The sequence below is a fragment of the Electrophorus electricus genome, chromosome 4 (genome assembly GCF_041902795.1).
Source record: "Electrophorus electricus isolate QZ-2024a chromosome 4, ASM4190279v1, whole genome shotgun sequence".
In the NCBI taxonomy this organism is placed as follows: domain Eukaryota; kingdom Metazoa; phylum Chordata; class Actinopteri; order Gymnotiformes; family Gymnotidae; genus Electrophorus; species Electrophorus electricus.
Genome location: NC_137500.1, coordinates 27866060 through 27879380, shown reverse-complemented (window position 1 = coordinate 27879380; position 13321 = coordinate 27866060). Strand labels below are relative to the sequence as shown.

The window sequence follows — 13321 nt, the reverse complement described above, 5'->3', positions numbered from 1 at the left end:
ACTGAGAATTAGAGTGTGGAAGGTTAAAACCAAGGTTGTTGAGTGGAGATCAGGACCTTGGGGCTGAGACACTTAACGTGGCTCCAACAGCTCCTAAGATCACCCAAAATACGACAACACACCCTCTGGTAGAAGGTCTGTGAAGAAAATGGAAGGGTGTGTGTGAGTGTGTGTTTTGAACAAACATTAAACATGAGTTAAATAACCTCTCTATAGGTTACAGTGGACACCAGGGCATAAAATTAAGATTTCTTATTAATATATAATAATTATTTATGCTTAAAAGTGGGGTGGGGCATATTTGAATACAAAGGCTAATTGATCCAGTTAAGTAAACAAGTTACGGAACAGTCGACCGACCTTTTCTGGACAACGGTTCGTCGTTCACGCGTATCCCCAGTGTGGTTCAGTGCGCGTTCACGCTGGCGGTAGGGTGGAGGGCGAACTTGGTCAGGAAACTGGATTTCGGGGATAACCGGAAGAAGCAGGTTGCAGAAAACATCCCCTGATAACGGTCGACTGGGATAATACATTGCCACATTTGGGAACCATAAATGGCACTGACACAGGGAAGAGTATTAGCATTTCTGTTGGACCACGGCGGAAAAGTGAAGAATTCAGAACTTCTGAATAACTTTAAAGAATTCATCAACTGCAGCGATCCGTTGGAAAAGGCAGGAAACAGGGATCTATTCAAGGGTTTTGTAAACACTGTCGCTGTAGTTAAACAAATAGATGACGAAAAATACGTCGTTGTGAAGAAGAAATACAAAGAACTTCTCAAAGGCGAAAGAAACTCCCTCGAAGCCGAAATCAAGCATAGTTCAGCACGCATACATTCCTCCCCGGAGTCATCAGGCGTCTCAGAACTGAGCGGGTTTTCGACAAGTGAGTCTGACACTATACACAATGCAGATCTTTTAAATAATAATTCCAATTTTTGCACAAGCCGAAATTCTGTCTGCTGTATTAGCAATTCCGCAAAACCCGAATTTCAAGTCAACAGTTCTGCTGACTGTAATCCTGTGATTCCACCCCTGGTTACAAAACCTAGATCCAGACAGGAAGACTTCTTGACCATACATAATCTATCTAATAATACTAAAGTAGCTAAAAAGGGGGATGTTTTTGCAGTTGTGGCAATAAAATCCCCGTTCTCACCACATTCACAGCATAAGTATCCAAGCAGAAATAGGGTGAAAACCCACCATAAAGCCCACACCGAGAAGTCGACCCCTCAGCAGCTATTGGTGTCCTCCGAGCCTCTGAACCAGCAGGTATCTGCTGAAAGAACTGTGGCAGCATGTCTGAGTGATGTGACTGACGGACATGACCTGTACGCATCACCCGGGACCAAGCGGAGGCACTCTGTGGCACCTGCTTCTCCAGCCCAGAAAAGTCTCAACAAGGACACCAAACCAGGTTTGGATGCAAAGCAGTCAGCCATCTTCCCTCTGGAGACAAGAGAACACGACTGGCTTGTGAAGTGTGCAGCAGGACAGCGGGATCAAATCTGCCAGCTTCTGCTCCAGGACATCAAGCTGGCAGAGAGGAGAAACTTCATGTCTGGCTTCACTGCACTTCACTGGGCTGCTAAACAAGGAAACAGTGAAACGGTGCACAAGATCCTTCTTTTTTCACAGCAAGGTGGGCCAGGGGTTGACGTTAACGTCAAGAGCTACGACGGCTACACCCCACTACACATCGCTGCAATTCACAGCCATGAATCAGTCGTGAGTGTTCTGGTGCACGATTATGGTGCCAACTGCAACATACGTGACAACAGTGGCAAAAAGCCCCATCACTACCTACACCAGGATGCCTCACGCAAGGTGAGAGAGATGCTCGGAGACCCTCGTGCTGGGGATTACAAGCCCTCAGACAATGAGCAGCACTTTTTCGATCTGCCCAAAGGGTTCAGCACTTTGAGTAAACTATTTCAGTCCAAGCACAGAAACACACTCAGATGCAGACCAAGATTCCACTCAGCCTTGAAGCAGCTTGACCAGCCTTGACCAAGATGAGGACAGGACAGACTATACATTCATTTCCAGAATGTTCCCCTACAATTAACTTCCCAAATTAAATAGCATATCCTCAAATAGATGTTTTCTCTAGCTTGTCTTTCACTCCTGATTTTGATCTGTGATCAGGACCTTAAGCTGTGAAATAAATAATTTGCACATAGATGTTTAAAATATTGAGTAGTCATATCTGGCTTTAACCATTGTCTGTTTACCTTGAATATTCTCTAATGTTTTGTCTTTGAGTAATGAAATGTTTTTTAATCTGTTTTAATTTGATAGTAAAAATATTAGATTTGCTATTAGATAACAGCTAATTCTTCTAAGTTGTTTAGTGAACAACTGAAACTCAGTCTATGTTTGTAAATTCTGTTGCTTATTTAACAGAATTTATTTTAGACAGCTGTAGTTCATGTAACATTTAATAAAGCACTTACACTGACTTGCTAAAGCAGAGTTGTCTGTTCCATTTGTTTAGCACAAACACTTTTTCAAATTTTCCAGGAATAACACATCTACGTCCACACTGCGTGTAGTCAGGAGCATGAGTGTGTATGTCTGTATGTACAAGTCACCCTGTCACCCTGTTTCAGGTGTTTTTGGCATAGCACACATATTAGCCAAAGCCAGCCTGGTAAGTGTTGCAATTGTTTCTTTTGTCCTGTCAGTGATATGGTTCTAATTTCACAGACATGTGTCCCTGCCTCCTGGGACGTCGTCCCCTCTTCACTGTCTAGCTGGTACAGACGGCTCACTCAGACAGGCATGGTGTTCACTCTTGAGCTGCAGATATACAATGACAGACCTCCTAACCCTCCTTGTAACTGGCCACAGCTGAATCCGCCTGTAGTTTATGTAAATCTAAATGCAAAATAAGGCTCTCTCTCTCTCTCTCTCTCTCTCTCTCTAATCTAGAATTGGGGGGGTTTCTTCCCACAGGACATTTATTGATATATTAAAATATAGTATTTTAGAGATAACATCTCCAACGTCTAAGACATTTTAACTTAAATGTAAATGTTAATACTTGTGCGTAATGCTACAGGGTTAGTAGCACGAGCCAGAGACCCGCTCGCGGTTATTATAGGCTATGGCAGAAATCGCGGGGACGTCCCTGTCCGCGTGGGGATCCGCGGGTTCCGTGACGTCTGATGGCGCTTCAGCTCCTGGTCGACGCATACAGATCAAATGTTCCCATCTGGATATCCAAGCTTTCCGGAATAGCCACATGGCGAGCATCTCGACACTGTACGTAATGCTGGAGATTAAAAAAACAAACAAACAACGCCCCCCCCCCATTTATTTATTGCCAGACCCGCCACTCCAGCATTGGGGCTGCATTGGCAGACGTCATAGCCAGAGATTCCGCTCACCAAAGTTTGCAATGATTACAAACACCTGTAGCGCGACGGAAGTGATGTTTGGCTGGAGACTCCAAAGTTTTGGTGAAGGAGGTGTTCAAGTTTGATGGATTTACTGACGATGGCTCAGTCGAGCTGCCCACTATGTTACCTGAACGGGATCCTAATACTCCTCGTGATCGGTGTAATAACACTCAGGTCAGGCCAAACTTTTGAAAGCGAATCTGTGGAACCGCTCAGCTTGGCTCATCGCGGTAACATTTTGACCGCTTTGCTGAAAGCATTGTCGAAACAAGAGCCATGGGGAGTGTACACTCCACGGACCAGACCTGACTCTAGATATGTACGTTTTATGAAAAGACTGTACAAGGTATCCTCCAAACATGAGCGAAGCCACGAAGCGTCACATCTGTACAACACCGTTCGTCTGATTACGCCACGACAGGAGTGTCTCGAGCAAAGCGGAGGTGAGCCTCGAGCGAGGGGGCGTTCTGCTACTGTATGTGGCTCACATCATATCTGCTGAAAAGATGTACGTTGTCAGACAGGATAAAGTCCATGTCTGCTTTGTTACAAAAAAAGTAAAACATCAATGTAAAACATATATAGAGAATTGAATTAGATGCTACTATTTTTGATTTCTAGATATTTATTTAGTGGTTACATATTCAGAAAATATTGATCTAAGATCAGTGTCATAGCGGCAGTGAGGAAACCCAGTTCATAGTCACTCAGAGTCCTGGAGGATCTCTGGCTTGTCCAGTTTGGTGTTTTCTTTTGATCTGTCCTCAATCTCTATGATCTTTGTCCTCTGCGTAGCTATGTTACCTGGACTTATGGTGGCAGAGTTAGACGTCTCACGTAGGACAGGATAAGGATTCCTCAGCTGGGTGTTCTGTTATATGGATCTTTAAAAGCTACGCGTATGTTTGCATTACGCTGTCAATATCAACTGACGGCAGAAGGAGAAAATCATGTCATCCAGCAGCTTGCTTGGATATTTGGCATTTTGTCATTAAAGAGTGAAAGCTACACCGACAAGAGATGCTAACATCAATGCAGTATCTTAAAGCATATCTGTGTGAGTGTACTTTCTATGATGAGATGAAATGAAAAAGTATATTAAACACTGGCTCCTAAGAAGTGTTCTTTTTAATTTGGATTTGGGCTTAATCTTAGTCTTGGAAACTGACCAAATCAAAGATAATCTACTTGCATCAACTGTCAGTGATTTTTGCTCAATTTAAAATGCTTAAAGAAACTTTGTCATAAGCAATCTGTTGGTTTTTTTTTGTTTGTTTGTTTGTTTTTTTACAAACAACAGTTTAAAATGATAGAATCTTGCATGTCGAACTCTTTCACATAACTCTATATTCCTTCTTTAGGTTTACAGGAGAGTCTCCATTTTGCTGTGCACATTTAGTTGAGTATCGAACCTGCTTGTGTGGTTGGGATGGAGAATCCCAAAGTCATAAACTAGGGTCACAGTAACCCCATTTACGCAGTTACAGATTGGAGCTTTTTCAAATGTTTTTGTCAGCAGATTGACTTAGAAAAACCAAACACACACACACACACACACACACACACACACACACACACACACACGTGTATGCTCTTTATGGTCCATATTCCCATAAGTTGTTTGTTGAACGATTGAGGATGGTGAAAGATCTTTCTTTCACAGCTGTCTCATTTCTCTCAGACCTGTGTTGTTTCTCAGACGTTTTCATGCAGGACATTTCCTACAGTCTACACCGTGTGCGATCTCAGGAGCAACTGCTCAAATCCGTCCTGCTGTACTCCGTCAACCACAGCCACGCCCCCTCGCTGGCCTCCATCTGCTACCTGCACGTGACGGAGCAGACCCTGCCGGCTCACAGTGTGTGCGTCTGCTTGCCCCGCCCTCTCAGCCCAGCCCGGCCTGTAAGCTTCCACGTGCACTCGAAGAGCGCCGGCCGACGGCGCTGGATGGAGGTGGACGTGACGTCCTTCCTCCACCCCGTCATCCAGAGCCATAAAAAGGACATCCATCTGCTCATCAACCTGACCTGCCTGGAGGCCAGCCACCCTGTAGGGAGCAGCCATGCTCCCAGGGGCCCCGTTAAGCTCCACATGGCCCCATCTCTTCTTCTCTACCTGAACGACACCAGCGAGGTGGCATACCAGAGGGGGTCCACACCGGACAGGGCAGCAAGCATCAGGGTGAACCGCTGGAATGAGATGTCCATGCAGCATGGCTGGCGGTATGGACCGGCGCAGCAGGCGTGGAGGGACCGGCGGAGCCCTCCAAACAGCACCCAGGCACCTGAGTGGAACGTGGATGGCGGCCTGTACGATCTGTCCCCCACAGACGACTGTGACCTGCATGACTTCCGGGTAAGCTTCAGCCAGCTGAAACTGGACCACTGGATCATAGCGCCCCACAAGTACAACCCCAGGTATTGCAAGGGCACTTGTCCGAGGGTGGTGGGTTACATCTATGGGTCGCCGGTGCACACGATGGTGCAGAACATCATTTATGAGAAACTTGATTCCTCTGTGCCCAGACCCTCGTGCGTTCCTTCTGAGTATGACCCTTTAAGTGTTTTGACCATTGAAAATGATGGCTCTATTGCCTATAAGGAGTATGAGGAGATGATCGCTACCAAGTGTACCTGCCGCTAACTTCGTCCTCCATGTGCCACTTTGTAAATGCGGAAGTTTTCGACACTTACCTGCTTACTGTCATGATCTGGGCCGATTCCTGCCCAACGTCGTGTGTCAAACATTTTCTTCACTGTAGCCATTTCATCCAAACAGTATTAAGAACATTTGAGTGTATTCTTTATATTTTGTCATTTTGTGTAATGGTATTTTCTCATTTCTGTCCAGAAGTAATATTTGTTTGCGTAGTAGTAATATATCAACGCATTGGATAAAAAGAATTTTTGTTTGAGTTATTAATATCATTTAAGTTTAGTTAATTTATTTTGTGGTGGTTGTGACTCAGTTCTTTCTCTTCTTTAATGCAAATGGGAAAAGTTTTAAAAGAATCTAGTTCTGGACAGGTTGTGAAAAGTGTGGTCCTCTTTTCTAAATGAAACACTTTTACACTCGTTTTTATACCTGCGGATTGCAAACGGTTGTCACATGGGCAACCCGGCTCTTCATGATGTCCAGAAAGTAAGTTGCCCTAATTTATGGACAACTTGATGAGCATGTGAAAAGCTCTAGAGCCTTTAATCACTGTGTGCCGACTGGTTTATAGCAGAATATCTTGTCTATTTATGTCCTTTCTGTGTGCCATGTCTCTAGCTGTGTACCATGATCTTGCTGACTTTGATTTCACATAAGAAGATTCAATAGGTTCATAAAAAAAATGTTAAATAATAAAAAAAAATGGAAGCACCCTTGATTTTTCATTACTGTTGGGTTTTTGTCAGGCTTGTGTTTTGTATCACAGTCTGAGTCCAGCGCAGTTCTGTAAGCTTTCATATCCATGGTCAGAGTTCCCGATCCTCAAAGAAACAGAATTCCGCTTCTTCTAGTTAAAAACACTGCCTTTAAGTGGACTCTCTCATTCTACCTTTGCCAATGTTCACTAATCCATTTCCATTCCTCCATGTTTCTGCCACTTAATATCTCATAATAAAGTTTGTTAGAAATATGAGATGCCCATAAGTTCCAACTACAAAATATAATGATCCAAAAATTAGTTAATGAGAGAAAATTATTCCCTTTGTTCTCTGGTGGACCCACAGGGGTCCAAATAAGCCAAGCTGGACAGAAGTGATCATTTCAACAGGGTGAGAACATGCCATGCATGCAAGGAACCACCAGGTGGCAGAAGGAAGTTAAGGACTACATGCTCTCAACTTTTCTTCAGTTGTAGGTACCAAATGTGGTCACTGACCTGCACAAGTTGAACTTCAGTCCACTTTTTTCTGCTAATGCAGAATAAAGACAAATCTGAATATTTCAGGCTACTGCAAACACAAACTGCACATGTAATATATATTTTTTATTTTCAATAAATGAACAGTCAAAAATCTGTCAAATTTGACCAAAATTTAACTATGTATAGAAACTGGAAAGCTTTGCTATTCAAAGCATCAACCATATTGAATATATTAAGTTTACAACTCGTTTTAATAGACATCAATGTTTATAAGGCATCATGTGAATTACTGCTTGCCGTTTCCATTGATTGGCAGTTTCTTGTAGGCGTCTGATTGGAGAAATGTCTTGATTTTGGGGCGGGCAGACATCATCTCCACAAACTTCTTCAGGGAAGGGAAGGAGTCCAGACATGTTGGGCTCAGCACCTGATGGTTCAGCAAGACCTCAAACAGACTGTAGTCTGCGTAGGAGATCTGAGAGCAGACAAACAGGACACACACTCACTCACTGTTTCGCTCCAGAACAATAACGGGAAAGCTCTAGAAATGGTGGGAATTCTCAGTTCCAATTCCCAGTCCCAGAATATGCACCATCCCACACGTTCGTGTTATCCTTGCTCCATCCTGCCTGATGTTCAACAGGGACTTCAGTCAGATGAGAGCAGGGATAATTCTGGACCATGCAGGACCCAGAAGCACAGATCCATAGGGATGCTTTACCGAATTTCCAACGAGGAAGCCACTTTGATTTTTGACCAGGATAGCCTCAAACTTGCAGAAGTGGTTCGGCAAGTCTTTGATGTGGGCATCTTTTCCAGTCTCCTGTGGAAGAAAAGGCAACAAAAAAAAATAATCTAAAAAGCTGTATTTGAGACCCCCAAGGCTCCTGCCATTTGTACAGCCCTCCACAGACATTCACTTATCTCCTTTTTCTGACTAATACTGATACAAAAGGGTGAAGATAATAGATTTCTGTTGAAACCTCATCAAGACACCCTACAAGTTCCATTTTCTACAACAGCAGCAGTCCTGCATGAAATATGTGCACTTAGTGTGGAAACTGTAAATGGTAAACTTGGAGCTTGTCTGATTACTGTGGTGCCATTTTGATAATTTAAAGTCTTGTGTTAACCTTAAAGATTTTGGCAAATAATCTGTCAAACCGTTTTTTGAACATCAACAGAGACAACGACGCATGTCAAAATAAAAGTATGAACTGCCGCTCTAATCCCTAGCTATGGTTAATCCACGCATGTGGGAACCTGAGGTGACCTCCTGCTCCAGGACATGTTGCATTTTTAGTGTCAATATTATCAGATGTAAACTGACTAGTGAAAATATGATGCTACAACAGATATGGGAGATATGCTGCATTTGCTGTGGAAATATAGCTTTAAAAATCAAAACAGGGCTTACATATTCCTGGTAAATCATTTTCAGATATTTAGTACGAATCTCTTCGACTCCCTCGGCCACCATGTCGACGAGGGAGGCTTCACGTTCAGTCTCCCCATTCGCGCCTGTACATGCAAGTGAAAGGAAACTACTGTTAAGACGTGTTGGCAGTGAAACGTGTTCTCGGTCTGTTTTCTGTTGCATGTTGGAGAACTGGTCAGTTGAGGAGGTTGGTAGTGTAGTGGGCAAGACTAACTACACTTGCTTAGGGCATCTACCAAATGCGTAAAATAAAAACAACAACAATAGGTTAGATTTATATGTCGTCTTTCACAAAAACCCGAGGTCGCTAACCTAAGGTAGAAAGCACAAAAAAAGCAGCAACAATGTAGGTAAGCCAGAGGAGAGTGAAACTGGTGCAGACAACTGAAACGGTCGACTGAACTACAATCAGCATGTTGCATTTGGGATGGACTGCATGTTCGTGAGCCTTCGTAGGCTACTGTTAAACAACGAAGTAAAGTTTCGTTCGGTCTAGTACAGAGTCATAACCTTACTGATGATTACATGCTGAGCCACCTAAGAACAAGAATTCCACCCAAACCAGGAACGCTCATCGGACACGCAAGTGCCGCACCAACATAAGGAACATCCAGCTCTCGTTCAGTTAGGCTGCTTGACATTATACCTAAGCGAAAACGCTGTTCCGGGGATTGTGCTTGGGATGTTGAATTGTTTTTGGAATTCAACGGAGGTCTTTGGGAAAACCACTGCATGTCCTCGAATATAGTGGGGCAAAGGACGGCATGTGTCAAATTCCACATTCCTGTGTGTCACCTTTTTAGAGCAGAGGGAATGAAAGGAAAGGAAGTGAGCCACTTGAATTTTGTTCAGAGGTTTGGACAATATTCCATTAAAGCACAAAGGAGTGTTTCATTTAGGAGAAGGAATTTTCTCCACCATTGTTCATCAATGCATGCAAAACAATTACGTCTGATCTTTGGTTTTGGTGGCTACATTTCTGGCACTAGATATAAATGCCCTGAATTGCATGTTTACATGCACATGTTGTTAATGAAAGTTAATGTGTAACAGATGTAAATGAGGTCAATACCAAGTTTGCGTCCAAGGTGCCTCAAAATAGCATTTGACTGATACAAAATCAGGCCATTGTCTTCAAACTTGGGCAACTGCCCAAAAACCTACAAAAATAAAAGACAATCAAGTCATTAAAAAGTTTTATGGCGACAAACTGTACCACAGAAAAATGTACTAAACAAAACACTATATTTCCTTTCAAACTACATGTTTTTTGTTGCAATTTCATTCATGACCTACAATATTCTAATTTGGGGAGGTGGATGTCTGGAGGAATATCAGTGAGGAAGTTTTGTATTGTTTTAAAATCACTCAAATCAGGAATGTTGGCCTAGAACACTTCTGGAATATATTAACATATAAATGCTGGAATGCATCAAGTCTCTATGGCTTTTGTGAGACACTCACACAGGTTTTCTTCAGGTCTCCCTTCATCCACTCATCGAAGGTCACCACCACCTCCTTCCACTCCTGGCCCTGGTCAGACAGCATGATCCGCATCGCACCGCATCTTCCTAGCACAGGGTCAAGAGGTCATTGTTATGGAAACCCCATCTCATCATCCTTCATTCATCACACCTTTCAGCAACTCTGACAGCCATGCGTTTGAACAAATTCCTGACGAAAGATACGGTCCGTTAACAGCTACGTGGCAATATAATGCATCGTGACAATGTCATATAATTAAAGTAATAATATTCTTACTATCACAGAACTGGATTTCTTCTTTAAAAATTGTTTTACCTCTTTTGTAGTGGCCGATTAAAATCAGGACAGATATTTCAAAAGGATATGGTGATGTCCGATTTGCTTTGGTACAGAGTCAGATCTACTATAGTATGGCCAACAGATTCACCTGTGCTTTAACACACAATGGTCATTATAATGAAATGTTTCTTCAAAACTGTTTCACTACATTTTACTGTAATTCTTCATGATATTTAGAAGCCGTGTACCGTCATTCCGCAACATTTTGTGTCATCACACTAAGTGCACGGGCAGCCTGAACGCCAAGGTGTAGTTATGTGACTGATGAGCTGCAAAGCAGGTGGTCACTTACCTCTCACGGCGAAGTAGGTGATCGTGAACCCTGTCACTACACACACACACGCACGCACGCACGCACACACACACAGATCTTAAAAACTCCACCTGTGGTAAATGTAATTTACCACCTGGTGTAAATGCATACTGTAAGAGAAGCTAAAATAAACACAGAAATCTAAAATAACTGTATGGAATTTCGACTTCTCAATTAACTCGAATTTGTCAAAATTCCTGTTCCGACTAAACGCCCTTTCACACCGAGTTATGTAACGTCAGTGGCTTAAAGCCAAATGAGTTTTTTCCTTTCAGGCGCCATTGAGCTTCAGAATTCAGCTAGAACTGTTCACTTTTACAACACAAAACACTTTTATTTTAAAATTTCAGGAACTCTATTACTTTTGCTTTTCTGCTCAGACAAGTATATAGCATATATAGTATATAACCTACTGAACGTGCGGGTTCATTGCAAGTTTACGAATAAAGGAACACTTACACCCACGCATAGCATACCGTCCGTAACAGACTAAATGTTATGCAAAAGTTCGGAGTACTTATTTTATTATGCAAAACAAACTAAATGTTATGAAAAGGTTTCTATCAAAGACCAATCATAGAAAAACGCGGTGTTACTCACTCTTGAAAAGTCGCGCTGGTGGAAGTGCGTGTCGCGCTATCTGAGGGGTGCCTACGCCGAAACCAAGCTAGCCTGACTCTCGTCGCTTCCTTTTATAACGCAATGTCCGCTTAGAATTTTTGTTGAGTCATGCTGACCGGTTTAGGTGCTTAGATATCACGGACCAACGGCTTATTGTTTGAACATCACAAGTAAACTCTGCCCTGCACAACAAACACGGATGACAGCCGATATGATGCGGTCTAATATACAGCCACTCAAATATACAGCACGAATGGATCCGTTGTTGTTACACAGTCCTCCGCACGCATTGCTCTATGAGCTGGGTATTGCACCGCTTGCACTGTATCTCTGTGTAGTCTTTGCGTCTCTTTGCATTGTATGCACTTCGCCGCATAGCGGAGAAACCAAGAGCAGAAAGCTTACTGAGAGCTTCGCAGAACAACTTCGAACCAGTGGAAATTGTATCTGCACAGCTGATGCAGACCGTGCACACACACACACACACGAGCATAGAGTGTAACAGCATGTTTCTGCATTATGTAGAGACGACGGAACAGTCTGCATCCTTGTGAAGAAGGCTACAGGTTAGTTAATACAGCCGGACCCTGATGAAATGGTTAGTTGCTGATTACAATATAGCGACCCTTCCTGAAAAGGGCCGTCTCCATAAGCCTGTGAACGGACGGGAAAGACTCGGGCACGCACACAGTGCTGTTTATTTTCAAACCACAGATTAAAGGAAACACTATCCCTCGGGGAAATACACTATGCCCCTGCTCCCGCCCTGCCCTATCTGTTATGGGGTGATAATCACATGATTTTCACCATGTAATAGAGTAATTGTTGACAAATGGGGTGATCCTTAAGGAAGAGTCATTAACTAGGTAAAAGGGTAGATATGATGTGAACTGTTCATATTGCTAATTACAAACTATGCGGCGCTGTAATTGTAATCCCAAATAGATCTGGAGTCCTAGTGGTGTGGTATTACACAGACAAATGAGAAACAGCAGAATGAGAGGGCGCACCAAGAGCTGTAGTACTATACAAAAATATTACACATATTCTACACTACAATTATGGAAGTAGTGGGAACATAATGTTAAACTCATCTACAAGTGCAGTGAGGTTACTGAAATCCTGTTTTTACACTCCTTTATGGAATGCTGTTTTCTAGTGAAATCACAGCTTTTAGGGACAGTTCCGTTCACACCAGCATTAGTATTTAGTTACATGCAGTGCTGACAAGATGTTGTTTGAGAAGTCCTGTATGTACATAATCCTGTCTGTGTGTAGCAGGTAAAAGAGGGAAACCCAGCCTACCTTATTGGTTTCTTTGGCTTTCCTAAAGTATTTGTTCAGTTTGGGTTATTAAGCGGCCTTTGTGTAGCTTTGATGTTTATGTAGTATTTATTTGTATTTAAGTTGCTGCTGTTTGAGCGTTTTTGAGAAGATTATGTGGTTGCTTTCTGCAATTCTGATTTCATCACTGTGACCTTAAATTTGCAATCACGATCCCTCTTTCCTTTGTTTTTAAACTAACCTAAAATGTAGGGAACACTGGTTTCATATTTAGGGTGATGTAATGACTTTTAACACCTGTTGACCCACACTACAGCTCTTCTGTGATCTACAGTTCAGTTCATTACTCAGTTCATTAACGTATATTAGAAATATGTTTGTTAACTTGTAATACAGTTGATTTAACTAAAATGTTCATAATTTAAAAAAGTTATGTTAAAATACTGGTCAAAATATTTGACAAATGGTCAGGAGTGCCAGGGTTATCACTGGACATCCAGTACTGCAGTATTCCAGTTCACATCACTTGTACTGGGAGTGAATTATGCCCAGATTTAATGCATTAAATCCCAAACA

At 42.6% G+C, this 13321-nt stretch overlaps 3 protein-coding genes across 3 annotated transcripts; 2 read left to right on the top strand and 1 right to left on the bottom strand.

Annotated features, from left to right (window-relative positions):
* Positions 1–465: 465 nt before the first annotated feature.
* sowahab (sosondowah ankyrin repeat domain family member Ab) lies at positions 466–2267 on the top strand. The gene has a single exon (XM_081713045.1). It carries the CDS (start codon positions 555–557, stop codon positions 2013–2015), a length of 1461 nt encoding a protein of 486 aa, XP_081569171.1. The 5' UTR covers positions 466–554; the 3' UTR covers positions 2016–2267.
* Positions 2268–3485: 1218 nt separating this feature from the next.
* Positions 3486–6052, top strand: gdf9 (growth differentiation factor 9). The gene is made up of 2 exons (XM_035523616.2): positions 3486–3852; positions 5109–6052. Exons 1-2 carry the CDS (start codon positions 3492–3494, stop codon positions 6050–6052), a joined length of 1305 nt encoding a protein of 434 aa, XP_035379509.2. The 5' UTR covers positions 3486–3491.
* A 1321-nt stretch (positions 6053–7373) lies between these two features.
* LOC113588610 (glutathione S-transferase P) lies at positions 7374–11578 on the bottom strand. The gene is made up of 7 exons (XM_027027877.3): positions 11441–11578; positions 10820–10855; positions 10168–10274; positions 9776–9863; positions 8683–8786; positions 7987–8088; positions 7374–7740 (listed from the first exon to the last, which is right to left on the bottom strand). Coding segments are annotated over exons 1-7 (627 nt in total). The 5' UTR covers positions 11442–11578; the 3' UTR covers positions 7374–7551.
* Between the last annotated feature and the right edge of the window lie 1743 nt (positions 11579–13321).

Excerpts from the sequence above, each read along its gene's own strand:
- sowahab (XM_081713045.1), top strand. The coding sequence starts at position 555 with ATGGCACTGACACAGGGAAGAGTATTAGCATTTCTGTTGGACCACGGC.
- gdf9 (XM_035523616.2), top strand. The coding sequence starts at position 3,492 with ATGGATTTACTGACGATGGCTCAGTCGAGCTGCCCACTATGTTACCTG. Across the intron at positions 3,853-5,108 it reads GTGTCTCGAGCAAAGCGGAG|ACGTTTTCATGCAGGACATT; the intron begins GTGAGCCTCGAG and ends GTTGTTTCTCAG.
- LOC113588610 (XM_027027877.3), bottom strand. Across the intron at positions 8,787-9,775 it reads GCACCTTGGACGCAAACTTG|GCGCGAATGGGGAGACTGAA; the intron begins GTATTGACCTCA and ends TTGCATGTACAG. Across the intron at positions 7,741-7,986 it reads GCTTCCTCGTTGGAAATTCG|ATCTCCTACGCAGACTACAG; the intron begins GTAAAGCATCCC and ends GTCTGCTCTCAG.